General features: G+C 44.3%; 1 protein-coding gene across 4 annotated transcripts in view; it reads left to right on the plus strand.

Annotated features, from left to right (window-relative positions):
* Positions 1-15,773, plus strand: part of RGS3 (regulator of G protein signaling 3) — an 834,919-nt gene that overhangs the window by 394,203 nt on the left and 424,943 nt on the right. For all 4 annotated transcript variants that reach the window (XM_085609985.1, XM_085609988.1, XM_085609990.1 and 1 more), the window contains one exon: positions 2,019-2,100. In XM_085609985.1, coding sequence (XP_085466111.1) covers positions 2,019-2,100 — 82 coding nt within the window. The remainder of the gene's footprint in view (positions 1-2,018; positions 2,101-15,773) is intronic.

Below are 15,773 nucleotides of genomic sequence, written 5' to 3' on the forward strand. Positions count from 1 at the left end.
ACACACGCGAAACAGCTGGCAGGTAGGTGAACGGCAGAGGATGCGCAGGGCGCGTGGCGGGCGTACTCACTCAGACCCTGGATATGTCAGCAGTGTCCCCTTGTGTCCCCTGTCAGGCGGCAGCGACGTTCAGCATCTGCAGGAATCACCAGGACCAGAAGAGGGTCTTGTGGCAGCCAATGCTTGATGAGGGAAAACGGAAAAATCCTCTTGCAGCAGCCAGTGCTTGTTGCTGGCAGGATTTCTTTTTTTTTTCTTTTTTTCTTGCACTCGCCAATGTTTGTTGGGTGTTGGGATCACCCACCACGCGGCCAGGCTTCGGTCGTCGAGAGACCTGGGGAGGCACAGCAAGCAGCAAGTAGGAGCCTCCTCTCTGATGTCAGCGGGGGCGGGGCACTCCGAGGGCCTCGTGGACAAATGGCAGAGCCCCGGGTGAGGGAGCGCGTTCAGCGCGTCGAGGCAGCGCCTCACCAGGCCGCGCCTGCCCCAGCGATGACGCAGCACGCCCCAGGATCGTATCTCCTCCGGGAGACACACGCAGGCGGCGTGGAGGGCCGGGACAGCTGGCAGCTCTCCGAGCAGGAGCGTGACTGGCGGAAGGCGCCGACAGTGATGGAGCGTCTCGGGTGGGCTCCGATGACGCCGCGGGGCAGCAGTACTTGCCGGCAGCACGCAGCGGGACCTCCGGCCTCGTCGCCAATGTGGTGACCCAGGACAGGCCACGTGTTATGGACAGGATCGCTGTACAAACAGACGGTGAGCCTAGTGATAGTTAAACCGGAAAGACCCCGAGCGGTCTTCCAATACTTATATTTATACCCTCGAGGCAAGCCCGCCTCGAGAGGTGGGGGATGCGTGTGTGCATGTATACATTGTGTCGTAGAGGCCGAGTGGCTCTCTACAGTACCGAGTCCAACCATAGGGTTTCGCCGTGCACTCTTCCTGGCTCCTGCCTTAGGGGCCCTGGATGGATTCAAGCCCCGAATGGGCTTGTAGGAAAAATTCTCGGGAACATATATTAAAAGTGACCCTGCCTGGCTCACGGCCAGGGTCCCCTCGACTGGGTCGGCTCCCTCCTCCCTCTCAGCGGCGGCAGGTTTAGTTAAACTGGTATGTTGACATTGGGGGTTTACATTGGCTCAACATCCTGTGATTCTGGGCAAATCGCTTAATCTCCCGGTTCCTAGAAAAAACAAGCATTAAAAATGCAATAGGTCTCGCCTTTCATTAAGTTAAAACCATTTGCTTTGCTATACAATACCATTAGCAAAGCAAATGGCTTTAACTTAAATCAAAGGCGAGGCCTATTGCATTTTCAATGCTTGTTACTTTTATCTTTTATGGATTGCTATTTTATTGGGGTGGGCTGACTTGAGTGTTTGTGGGAGGGGGTAAAGTGATACATCTTCCACTAGACATCGTAAAGGGGTATTTAACCTCATTCCTAAGTTTCTTTAGAATAACCTCCTCTACTGCAAGCAACAAAACATGTGGCCCTTACTGTGTCCAGCATACAGTATGCATCCATGTTGCTCTTAAGACTTTGGGCTGTTCTGTTTGTGCTCTTGTGTGACCATCACTATGGTTTACAAAATACTGCCACCACACCAAAGACGTTATTGATTTTAAGGATCTGGTACCCTTTCAATGACTTCAGTGAATGCTACCAGGTCAAGGATGATGTTTGAGGGTAGGTACCTTTTCATTTCTCATGGTGTGGTGTACTAGAGTCTGGTGCCTTGCTCAGATATGATAAATATGTTTTATTATAAGCTACGCCACTTCCAAGTTCTCACCTTGGAGGTGAGTGTGGAGATAGTCAAGTCCTCTCTTAATTTGGGCTCCCCATCATTTTGCATTGTTTAAGACCAGTGGGGCTCACATTTTTCAGAAGGTGGACGTCTCGCGAGATGATGATTTGTGGAGATCATTCATAAAATGGATTCAATGCCTGAAGCATAATATACATGCCTACAAACTGGAATTCAAACAGTGATTAGTTTTACATTTTTCAACAGATTGCAGTTCCTCGAGGACGGGATGGTTACGGTTTCACGATATGTTGTGATTCCCCAGTTCGTGTCCAAGCTGTTGATCCAGGTAACACAGTTACATCTTTAGTATCTACTTTTCTTTCTTTTCAGCAGCCCTGTAAGGGGGTATTTACTATCCGGAAAATCAGCGGTAGTTGAACATTACAAAGACTCCTGCAGTAATTTTTATTTCAGATAGTGTATTTTTAATATAAAACAAACCGTTGTCCATTATTTCTTACAAGTGTTTTATCAATATGTTATACGTTTTTGGTATTAATCTAACTTCTAATTGATGTTTTATGTTCCATTATGAACCCAAAGAATCTACAGATTTTTTTTCAAAATTATGAAAATATTCTTGATGAGATTTATCCGTCAATTATTCTTTTTCAACTTATATGTGGTAAGGCGCGGGGAAAGTTAAAAAATATTGCTTGGTATATTGATGGCCCAGGCCAGCCAAGCATGTAGGGAAGCTCCACGTTCCTTGATCTTGACCTGGACGGTGAGAGGCCTTAAGCTCCTCTTGTTAACTCCACAGTGCTGCGTCCAACAGGCAGAACATCAGGTGCATGTTGAATGTGGTGTGCAGCATACAGGGCTTTGACACGATGGTGTGGTTGGCTGGTAAGAGGCTTTGAATCACGGCCGCATTGGTTGGTGATTGTTCGGAAGCTACTGTGGAGATCTGTATAAAACAAAATATAAAATAAGGATACATTTAAAAACAACCTAATTGAAAGCTTTTCACCCATCTGAGTAATATTAGATGTGCGCATCACTCGCTATTATTTTTTTACTACTTTGTGTGCTGCCGCGGAACAATTGGGGTATACTTAAATGGATTATTTCCTTATGTATCATTCATGGATTATTTATGGATTATTTGGTCATGTTGTGGGCTTTAAAAATGAGTCGGGTGAGTCAGGGTCGACACTCTAGGATTGTAGTACCATGCTAGTGAAACATTAGTATACTTTCTGAATGGAGAGGATGCAGCGCAGCAAAGTGGGTTTCAATGACTCTCACCCTCGTCTGTGTAGTTGCTGGGTTTACAAACGTTATGTTGAGCTAACTCAGTGAGAATCCATAGATGTGATGTATGGGCGAAAGATGTTTTGGCGCTGTCACTTAGATTTTGTGTCATGGCTACTGTTGATTTGCTGAGGCCCCAGCTAGTAAAGGTAAACATTGGTTCCCATAATGAAGATCAAAGCCTAGACTCGAAGTACAGGCTAAGACGAAGGTGATGGCCCATTAGTAGGAGGGTGGAAATTGAACTTTTTTGCTGGCTATGAGTCATTTTCCATATACGAATGTGTACAAAAGACTCTCCACACCATCTTCAGGAATGCATTTTATGAATGTAATCCTGGTACACACGCAGCAGATACTTCCACCTCTGATCAGCTCTAATCTCCATCTTACCGCACTGCTAATTACGTAGCAGCCCATGACATCAGCCAACCCCATTACATAGATAACATTCCTATCCTCAACTAACTTCACAACACGTTTTTTCAAAAACGAAAACAACAAATTAAAACAAGGACGAATGTCAAAACTATTCCTTCAGATATACAAGTTCCTTATTCACAAATATAATCATTCACAGGAGAAGACACCCCTTCCGACATTATTTGGTGTATGAACCTCTTCTCTGTGCATAGAACATTACCCTCATCAGTTAACCAATCAAAAGGTTTCTTTCCTTCCTCACCAACTGAAACACTCCACTTGTTACATAAGTATAAGGAACTCATATCATACCTTTCTGTTGCTCAATAAAGTAGCGTTACAAAATATTTTTCCCACTTTGATGTCTTGAATATCTATTCTGCCCACGTCTCAAAACTCCTATTCTTTGTACTCTCCCCATATCTCCCGCTTGCAAATTGACAGTTTGACAACCATGCTTGACATCATAATATTTCTTGTATACATACTTTACCTCATTAATTCTTCCTTTTACAACCTACGGATCCCATGCCACTCTATTGGCTCAATTCCCAGTACCCCTTTGGGTCGTTTCATTCATTGTTTGCCTGCCAGCTTTCTAAATTTCTGGCCTTTACATCGGTTAAGAAGGAATCTTCATTGTAAACTTTACACCATTCCTCATGCAAAATAATACCCACTCCTTCCCCTTCATTAGCCACACTATACTGTTCAATATCATCTTCTGGCGCATTTGACACAGGAAGTGGTAATCTGCTTAAGAAATCAGTGACTTTGTGGACATTATATTACTAAGCTGCTTATGGTCGCTCCTCAGCTCCACAGGACTTCTCCAAATAAACAGCCTATAGTGCTCAAACCCCGACTCGCAGGCTAAAGCCTCATGCCCGATCACTGAATACTTTTCGTCAATGGTTGCTAGTGAACGTGAGGCAAAAGCCACCACACACTCTTCACTATACATGTTCAATGGGGTAAGCACTGCACCTATGTCTTTGCAACTTGCATCGTTAGTGACTATGGATGTTAATGTGGGGTTAAAACCTTGTAAAGGCACTGCTGTGCACATCTCTTGTTTTACTGCTTCAGATTTCTACTGACTCTGCCGTCCACTCAAACGTATTTTTGTTGTTGTTGAAGATTTGCCTAATGTCTTACTTGAGAATTTCTTCATGAACTTCATATAAAATGCTACAAGCCCCTGGAAGGTTCTCACCTCTTCCTAACTGCTAGGTACAGGTGACTACACTTCTGATAACTCCTTCTTTGTCTTAAAACCCTCAGCAGACACTTCATACCCCAGGTACGTCATATTTTGTCAGGCGAATTTACACTTTTTAAATTCTGTGACAATTCCTTTGGATTTCAATATATCCATTACTTCCCTCACTGTCTTATCATGGTCATTCTTGGCGTTTCCCATAATCAAAACATCATTCTGGAAAAACATTACGTTATTTATATTCTTACACAGCTCAAACATAATATTCTGAAACATTGATGCCGCAGATGCCAATCCAAACAGAACTCTCACAAACCTAAAACACACAGGGAGCAAGGGCTAATGGGGCAAAAGGATAAGCGCCTAATGGTAAAGGGTAATGGGTTATGGGGTTATGGGGCTGAAGGTAATGATAGAGATTAAGATGGTTTGGGAATAGGTAGCCACATCAAAAAATAAGTGTCACTTGTTTTAATAAGAATCATGGTGAAAGTCATCGGGTACATGTACAAATGATGAGATGGTGACAATGAAACAGAGAAAAAAGGGCTTACCCTCAGAATGACGAGGAAATGGTAAACCGGGGAAAAGCTGTCAGGAACTGGTAGACCTACAGCAAGGAGGAAATGGTATGTAGCCAGATATGTAGATGTTTCTGTACACTTAGCTGTGATAGCATGGGGATCTTCCCCCTGAATCCACATCTTATGTACTAGTTCTAGTAGGTGTACCATCTCTGACCTCAGCTAAATTTGAATCAGACCAAGAACTTAAAAATGAATTGGTTAATTGGCATGCACACACGACCTCTACAGTTAGTACTTTATATAACCATATATTAATTGTCAGAAGAGTAAGCTGGATCGGGCACACGAGGAAGACACATGATGGAGACTGAAAAATTATTAACTACAGAAATTCGCACATGGTGGGAAAAATGCTAGTAAACCTCAAATTCCCAAATTGTGAAAGTAACATCCAAGCTGTTCCATTGGGCTTCTTCTACCCCTCCAGCTAGACTGTTGCCGCCTCAAAATTTGCGGATCCCTCAACCAGCACGTTAGGCATCACTGTCCGAGATCTCACTGAGCAATCACTTTTCCTCTTCACCCCACTTGGAGGACATTGACTGACTTTGACTGCCAGTAAAATCCTGCGCGCTCTTGAAATGCAAGGCTAAAAAGAAAGATATGCTGCCCACGATGAATTCTACGATATTGCCAAGGAAGGAACTGGTCACTGTACCCCCACAGACCTGGAATTGGGCTGACCTAAACCCGTGGGGTTTGTTTCATGAAATATAGCGGGTTTGGTCGACAATTTAATACCTAAGGCCTGGGAAACGTTTGCCATCAGGTTAGAAATAGTTTGCCTTCAAGAGACCTGGTCTGCTAAGGATATGGAAATAGATAGCTTTGCAACAATTTGTACAGCGACCACTGCATCTAGCAGGAGAAGAGCTAAGGGGGCTTGATGACTGATCGCCACAGTGGCTTCATTCTACCTCATTGAAATCTATCTGGCCTCACCTTTATTATATCAATTCATCTTGTTAAGTACCAACGTAAACGTAAACATTATGATCCTAAATTATTACAATGATTTATTTGATAAGTCTAGGGTACAAGGTATAATTTATTTGGAACATGTCCTGGAGGATTTTTTCTTTTTAGAAAGAGATCAGGAACTGTTCATAACATTGGCAGGTGATTTTAATCTGCCCAAATGTTCTTTAACAGTAGATAAGGTGTGTGGTTTTGATGACTTGCACAATGATGGAATTGATAATTTTACTAACTGTTTGTATGGCACTCATCTTAATAATCTAGCACTGAGATACGATTTGATCCTTCTGGCTTCAAATTCCAATGGTTAAGCTAGTAATCAATATGCATTCATTGGACCCAGGGGTCAGAGTAATATCGACCACATGCTAGTTTCTAGAAATGGAAGAGCGACTCCATCTAATATTGTGATAGGTAAAAACTGCGTTAGGGAGCACAATCCTCTTATGTTGTCACATATGCTGCCCTCACCTATGAATACTAATAAGGAAGCAATTGATTTTAACTAAGTATAAGGACAAAAATATGTACGGATCAATTGGGCGGGCATTGACTGTGATCAATTCATCGGTCAGCTTCTGAGGGCTGATATAAAGCTCTTGTACTCTTGTTTAGAGAATAATGTTGAACCTACCGTAGTTATAAATGCACACACTTGAATCTCGAAATCTATAAATCAACAATTGGGTGAAGAGGTTAGGGTCCATTTTAAAAGGCACAAGGGGTGGTTTGATAGTCTCTGAACCAAAGCACGCAGGGAATTATTCCAACATCAACAACCGTTTTTAGGGATCAGGTCACCATTGCAAATAGTAGAAGGCAATATAAAAAGGCATCAGAGAAAGAAAAATTTGTATGGTAGAACCAAGAATAGTCTTGTACAGACGGCTGACAAAAATGATAATCTATTTTGGAGGACAGTAAATGACCCTTTTGTTAATGATGATGCCGGCCCGAATACAGAGAATCCTAAATCGGTAGATGTCTGGGTGGACCATTTTACTTAAATCTTTGATCCAGTCAATCAATCAATCAGGGGTTGATGAAGCGCGCTACTCACCCGTGAGGGTCTCAAGGCGCTGGGGGGAGGGGGGAGCACTGGGTGAGGGGCTTGCAGCTCCTGATCAGCTGGAGAGTCAGTCTTTAGGCCCTTCCTGAAGGTGTGCAAGGTAGAGGAGCATCTGATGTTGACTGGGAGCTCGTTCCAGGCCTTTGCCGTGATGGGGGAGAAGGCTCTTCCCAAACCCCCCCCCCCCTGCTCTGATTCTGCGGCTGCATGGTGTTTCTGCTAGGGTGAGGTCGGCGGAGCAGAGGTTTCTTTTGGGTACGTGGAAAGATACTCTTTTGTTGAGGTACTTGGGTCCGATGTTGTGGAGGGATTTGTAGGTGTGGGTGAGCTGCGTTAAGGATATTCTCTTCTTGACGGGGAGCCAGTGGAGATCTCGCAAGTGTTGGGTCATGTGCTCGTGCCTTGGGGTTCGGAGGATGAGTCGGTCCATGGTGTTCTGGATGGTCTGGAGTTTAAGGAGGGATTTGTTGATTCCGGCGTAGAGGGCGTTGCTGTATTCCAGTCTGCTGGTTATGAGTGCGTGGGTGACTATTTTTCTGGCTTCAGGGGAGATCTACTTGAAATGTACTGTGGAGGATGCGGAGGGAGTTTGAAGCAAGTGTAGGTGACGGCGTTAATCTGGCGGGTCATGGTGAGGGAGGAGTCTAGGAAGATATGAAGTTCTGGGCGTTGTCAGTCGGACTGGGTGGGTTTCCAAGGGCGGAGGGCCACCAGGTGTTGTTGTCCCAAGCGGATGGGGCGGGTCTGAGGACGTGGACCTCTGCCTTCTCTGAGTTGAGTTTTAGGCAGCTGCTGCTCACCAACGCTGCGACGTCCTTCATTCCTTCCTGGAAGCTGAGTCTGGTATCTTCAGGGTTCTTAGTGAGGGAGAGGATGAGCTGGGTGTCGTCGGCATAGGATACTATACTGAACCCATGTTGTCTGATGATGGCGGCGAGGGGGCCATGAAAATGTTGAATAGCGTGGGGCTGAGCGATGATCCTTGGGGTACTCCACAGATGATCTCTGAGAGGAAGGGTGAGAGTGTGATCCTTTGGGATCTGCCGGCGAGCAAGGAGCAGATCCAGTCGAAGGCGGTGCCTCGTATGCCGCCGGTGTCGTGGAGCCTGGCTGCAAGAGTGCGGTGAGAGATGGTGTCGAAGGCTGCGGAGAGGTCTATGAGGATGAGGGCAGCGGTATGGCCCTGGTTGAGTAGCATGCAGATGTCGTCGGTGGTGGCGAGGAAGGCGGTCTCGTTGCTGTGGTTGCTGCGGAAACCCGACTGGGAGGAGTCGAGGGTAACGTTCTCTTTGATGAAGGTGGTCAGCTGGGCATTGATTAACCTCTCGGTGATTTTGGCGGTGAAGGGAAGGAGAGAGATGGGCCGTTAGCTTTTCAGGTCCGTGGGGTCCGCCGAAGGTTTCTTGAGAAGGGGCTTGACATCAGCCTGTTTCCAGTCATCAGGAAAGATGCTGGATTCGAAGGAGGCGTTGATGGTGCAGCATAGTTCAGGTGCTATGGTGGTGGCGGCTCTGTGGTAGATGTGCGGCCATGGGGGCTCCTGAGTGACTGTTCTTCATGGTTGTGGTGGTGTCTTTGGTGATGGCTGGGGTCCAGGTTGTGGTGGTGGGATGGCTATCATCGCTGGGGGTAGGGGTGGTTTCAGGAGTCTGTTAGCTGAAATTGTCGTGGAGGGCCTTGATTTTCAGATGGAAGTAGGAGCCGAGCTTGTTCCAGAGGTCCTGGGATGGTGTGATGTCAGTGGCTTCACTGGGGTTCGGGTGAACTGCTGTATGACGTTGAAGAGTTACTTTGCGTTACTGGCGTTGTCCAGTCCACAAGTTAAATGCTGAAGGTAGCCCTTCTTATAATACAACCCAACTTGATACTAACTTTGAGATTGAGGAGGTCCAGAGAGCCCTAGCCAAGTTCGTACAGAGGAAAGCTCCGGGCCCAGATGGAGTTCCCATTGACGTATATAAGTACCAATTGGATCTATGGGCACCCCTGCTTACATAGGATTTGCAGCAGGGAATGGTTGCATTCCAACTTCCTGGTCCGAGTCTGTAATAATACCAATATACAAACAAGCATTGGCATAGCCAATAGGTCTCGCCTTTGGGACCTTAAGAGTGTTTATCCATGCAACAGTTGCATAACTAAATACTTATAAGGTCCCAAGAGCGAGACCTATTGGCTATGCCAAGCGGCCGTGCGGCCGCGAAAGTGATCGCGATCAAACATCAAAAGTGAAAGTAATCGCGGTAAAGCACGGCACGCGCGCCTGCGCACATGCACTGTAGCTCTAGGCTGGCCTGGTAGCACTTTTTGGAGCCCAATCAATAAGTCTCGCCAGACCAGCGCATGCGCTGGGTCAGGCGAGACCTATCAAGGCTCTAGACGGGATCCAAAATGCTGTAGAACAAACTCATTGTTTGATAACTCAGCTAAATTATTGGGTAGAGTATTACTGGAGAGATTACAGGATTGGGCCAAGGCCAAAAACATAGGGGCAGATTTACAAGAACTGATGCATTTCTGCATATTAGCAGGGATGCGCCAGTTAATTTGCATCATTTACAATGCGGCGCACCGTGGTGCAAGGATTGACAGATGCGTGACAATAATGTTTCTATTATGCTGCCTCACTTCTTACGCCTGCTTTAAGCAGGCGTAAAGTTTTGACGCAGTGGCGTCGTAAAAGTGACTGTGTGAAATCTTGTAGATTTCACTGCGTCACTTTTACGAGGCTTTCTTGCGTCGGAACGCCCACACAGCATACATTATACCTGACGCAGGAATAATGTGACGCAGGGCTTTTCAACGTGACGCATCTGCATAGATGCGTCACGTTGTAAATGTGTCACAACGTGAAAGTATTGCCAGTGTCTTGTAAATCTGCCCCAAAGTTTCCAGTGCGCTGTATAGTTTCAGAAGGGGCTTAGGAACCGTGGAACCTTAACTTACATCTTAAAATTGGCAAATATTTCAAAGCTAGGCCAGGCACCTTACATATGTGCTTCATGGACCTAAGCAGCGCATTTGATGTGGTGAATCATAATAAGCTATGGAGATGTATGTCCATCTTGTGGGCCCCGAATGACATTGTTGCACTATGTGCTCACTTGTACAGCAAGCTCACAGCAAAGGTTTGGTATGGTAAACAGGGGGAAGTAATTGATCCTTTTAACATCTGTAGAGGGTTAAGACAGAGGTGTGTTGTGGCCTTGTTTCTTTTTTCAGTCTATATTAACAGCTCCAACCACTTGGCACATACTCCCGTAAAGTAGCATCTAGATCGGTACCCATTCTGCTACATGCAGATGATACCGTAATATTAGCACTATCCCCAGCGAGCCTACAAACTCTTATTAATTCTTTTCGTAATTTTATGGAAGGCATTGACCTTAAAATAAATCAGGGCACTGCTTTTAGAATGTCATGCAGCACCAAGAAAGGGAGATCTTATCCTTTTTATCTAAGTGGCAAGAAAATCGCATGTACAAAGCACTTAAGCTTGTAGGTAGGCCTTAGATTCACAGCAAATGGAGGTTGGAAGAACGCAGACAAACCTGTGTTGTGAATATGGCTAGAATTAATGAGGCCATTTTTAGATTTGCATCTAATCTAGGATCTAAATATATCCCAGAAATGTTAAAATTATATAATGCTAAGACAGTTGTTGACGCATCATACGGGGCAGGTGTATGGACCTTGGAGGATAACAAAATACTGCAAAAACAAGAAGATACATTTCAGAAAAGGCTGATAGCAGTCTCAAAATCAACATGTAGCATCATTTTATACCTTAAATGAGGTTTATGCTCCATAGTGAAGATCCTAGGACATAAGCCCATACTACTTTGGTACTAGAGATGGTCAAAAAACGAAGCCCAGCTAACCCATGACATTATAAGGGACTGCGTGTCACTGGCTTGTATGTATAAGATTTCATGGCTTTCCACGATTAGGAAGTCTCTGGAAACTATAGGAGACCATAACAAGCATTTGTGTAAGTCCCCGGAAGGGATAACACAGCTCTCCAAATAAATTCGGAAGCAAATGATCAAGGAGCAAAGTGGGCTAATTCTTACTTGGGCGAGGAGACTCGACCGATGGTTGAACTTTACTTATCTTATTCAACCCACCAGGGAATTCAGAGCTGTCTTGGTTGGGTTCATAACTCATATCACTGATTCCTTTTAACAAGATTCCATTGCTCCATTTATCATCATTTGGTTGCATTTCCTACAGGCTCCAAGTGGGTACACAAAGCCCCTGTTAAAATGAGACTTCTCAATCTACCTTAACCGTAACCATTTTCTGCAAATTCTACCTTGAAGGCAGAAAAAAGTGTATAAGGCCCGGTTTCCTAATTGAAGGATTGTTTACATATAAAACAGCTTATCAATTCCTGATGTAAATGAACGATATAAAGACCTGCCTTCTTACAGCGACTTACCTAGCTTATGTAATTAAAACAATGAAAGCACTTGGGAATACTTGATAACTGGGTACTATATTTTTTAGGGTGCGATGCACTGACCTTTATTGCCCTGTTTTACGTCTGCTGCATTTCTTTTAGTGTATGGTACTTATTTTTTAATGAGTTATGTCTATTTTATTCTTTTAGTCCGGATAATATCTCATGAGTTTTTAATTATGTATTTGTCATAATGTTATATTGATTGCAACATTATGTGCTTTTATGGCCATGCTGATGTGTGCTGAATAAAATTATTGGATTGAATGGACTAGGGAGGATCCCCCTGTGAAAGTTTTCTTTTGTTATTAGATTCTGTCTAGGGGTATGTACTGCCATTCCGGATGGAAAGGGCACAATATTAATTATCGTTCTAGGAAGTGGGGAGGAGGAATATATATACATTTTTTTATTAATCTTTTTATTAAACATACATCGGTTTCAATAAACAATACAGAGGTATCAATCAAATTATAAATTGTAGAGAGGCACAGGAGGAAAAGTGTTCATATCATTGCATTGTATACAAGGGGAATGCTATGGGGTTAGGGAGTCATCTTGTTCAGCACAGCGGGGCGGCACACAAATCTCTCCACGGTATGTATTCCAGGGACTCCATATACGGGACCACATTTTGGGGCATCCCTTAGCCGAGTACACCGTTTTCTCTCTATACATACACCAATCAAAGTATCTTTCCCAGGCTTCAAGTGTGGGCGATTGGGCTGCTCCCCATAATTGTGCTATGTTTCTTTTAGCAATCATGAACCCTAGTGTAGCCCACTGAGTCTGATGAGTGTTCAGGTCCGTGGGTTCCCATATATATTCAAGAGGCACCTACGCACCTCTGGGCGAAGATGGACCTGTAGCACCGCATTGATTGTGTCATGGACCTTGCTCCAGTAGGAGCTGATATATTTACACTCCCAGATGATCTGCATGAGTGTCCCCATATGGACACAGCACCACTTACTTTCTCCATTATTGGATCTTCCCATACGCACCAACCGGGGCCCAGTGATGTATGTATTCTATGGAGGATTTTAAGTCGCACCAACCTGAGGCGCGCTGGAATGGCAACCACTCTAGGGGAGGACACTGCCTCTTGCCAGTCTTCGTCCTCTATTTCAACCCCATCGCGCCTCCACTTCTCCCGCAGTGATTGGAGGGGATCTGCCATGTTAATTTGTTTCTTGTATAATAAGGAGATAGTTTTTTCTGGCAGGTGACCATCTAAAATTCTGTCCTCTAAGGGTGAGGCTTCAGGAAGTGAGTTCCCCTTAGGAAGATGAGACTGGAGTGAATGCAAGATCTGGGTATAATGGAAACATTCTGTGTCCGCCAGCTCGTATTCCGTCTGTAGTGTGTTTGGAAGGGTTTGACCCCTCCCTCTCCCCAAATGTCTTTAATATGGGAAATGCCGATAAGGTCCCACCTATCGAACCCCTTTGACTTCCATAGGTTGCCAAGCTTCTCAGAATCCCAAAGCGGGGTGGCCAAAGTCAATTTCTGTCCCCATCCTAGAGAATTAGTGGCGTCATGCCAAATGCGGACGGCATGGTTGGTGGGGCCCGTCAAGGTGTTTCTTTTGGGTCGTGAATATAATGCCCTGTTATAGTTGCCTCCGGGATGGAGCCATCTATCCATGGCCCCCATCTTACCAGTTTAGTGTCAATTTATTGAGGGCGATAAGAGGTTTGCCATCCCACAACAAGTCCCTCTGGAGACCCTCAACTTCTTTAAAGTAGTGTGCCGGTACAGGGTCTAGAGTGTTCTGTAGTATGTAGAGGAACCTAGGCAAGGACATCATTTTGAGCGAGAGGGGGAGTAATTTCCAGCTGGCAATGTCTGTTTTAAGCTTTCGCTGGGGCGGAAGAAGGTTTTGAGCGTAACGGACTGTAGGATCAAGAGAGATGAAAATTCCCAAATATTTAAAGCCCATAGTGTTAGTTTGTATTGGGCAGTCCCTTGGGGGGGATGGGTGGATCCCCCCGGAGAATAAGCAATAGGGACTTACTCGGGAGGAGGAATATTGAGTTCTGAGAGTGTGTGGGCTTATCGTTTCCCAGATATATGCTACACCAAAATTCAGAAAAAGTACAGAAATGCAGGTCTCTTTTCTTTGGCTAAATTGAGAGATTAACCCACAGGAATACAAATTAGGAAAATATGTTAGCTGAGGCGAGCCAAAGCCTTGGGCCTATCTACTTTGTGTATCATAAATCCAGAGTAAACCCGTCTCTAAGATGGCTGCGCTTTTGGATTTATCGTTCCTGACCCGGGGCAGCCTGATCTCAACATGCCCATTACAAAATCGCAAAAGATCAAGGAGTATAGATTTTTGCAAAAACGCCATTTTGTGAAGTATAACTGCTCCAAAATGCCTTGCCGTTGCATGTTTAGGTCTCGCGCCTAGCGATGCACTGCGCGGCAGTGCTCGCGCAGCGAGAGTCCTTTTGTCCGGGGTTCTGAAATGGACCCTGGAATTGTACATGCTCGTGTGTGTCCTTTTAGTTTGGTCTTCGGTGATTGGACTTTGAGTGCATGTTTTTTTTAAACAGACCACGCAATAGGCCAAAGGCAGGCACATTGCTCCGCCCATGGCCTATTGGTGTCTGTTACGCGCACCAAAGCCCATGTGGTTTCAATTATCGTGCCCAGACACGGGCGCGATAATTTAAAGCACATGTTCGCTGTGGAGCGTGCACCTCTTGCGGGCGTGTCCTTTTGTGTGCGTCTTATAAGTCGGACTGAGAGTGGCCTTTCGCCCCTTGCTGCGATGGAAGCGTGGTGCTTGCTCCTGGTGGTGGGCAGGAGACAAGCAGCGTGTTCTCTCTGATCTGTGGGCACAGAATAAGGGTGAATGCTGTGATCTCTCTGCGCGAGCCTTCTATTTCCAGTGCAGAGAATAAAATGTAACAAATGTCAGACTTACTCAGATGTAACAAGTGAATGAGAGGGACCCCTTGGAAATTGCAAGGGAAATAGGGTCGTCTAACCAAACAAAAGAAAGAGTTCCCTTGCTTGCACACTATTATATGAAAACCGAAAAAAAGTTTTTCTGAACTTATCCTGTACTTTTAAAATGAATTTTATTATAACAGATATCGTTCTGCAATCATTAAAAACAAACTCCTATTTTTGTCAGTGTGACACAATTTTTCATTAAAAATACATATTAAACAATCAATTGATAAAAACGAAATTAAAACAGGATTACAAAAACAACAATTTACAGATACCCAAAAATGACCAGCATTATGGAGACAAACAAATACGTAAGACACTATTTTCTGTTCTTTACCATTACATATCCATTCAACTCAGCAGAACATTAGATTATATTTGCAATTTTTGTGTCTGTTGTTCTGTGCTGGTTATAAGATTATGTTTCCAGAAGCTAGGGCGTCGACGCGTTTCGATGGCTTTTAAATTGATGCTGCCATCTTTATCAAGACAAAAAATAATTTTGCTGTCTCCTGTTTTCTTTTATGGCTTTCTTGTATGGCTTTCTTATTTCCTAAATAGAGTAAATATATGTGTTATTATGATAGTGATACTTATTTCTTACACATAGTCATCAACTGATACATTGTCGATAACAGAATTCCTTTTTAGCATTTTATCTAGGTGAAACCTTCTAAAATTATGTTTCACCAGGTGGTATGTCGGTCTCCTACTTTAAGGGCCTCAAAACATAAGGTGTCCTCCCAGACTCTTAATGTCTAGCAGATTTACAAAGGTTCATCACCCCGATATAACACCCACAGTATCCCTCTTCTATGGATATGCCAGGATATTATTTCTATGTTGGTAATTGCTTTCTCACCTTTTTATTTCTTGAAAGTCAGAAAATAACAAAAGAGGAAAAAAGGTGCCGTCATCCGTAGTGAAACCACGATCTTCTACTGCTGTTCCAAATATTTAACTGTGATATAGTACTCTGTATATCAAAGAAGAG

Source organism: Triturus cristatus, chromosome 1_2, assembly GCF_964204655.1.
Source record: "Triturus cristatus chromosome 1_2, aTriCri1.1, whole genome shotgun sequence".
Classification (NCBI taxonomy): domain Eukaryota; kingdom Metazoa; phylum Chordata; class Amphibia; order Caudata; family Salamandridae; genus Triturus; species Triturus cristatus.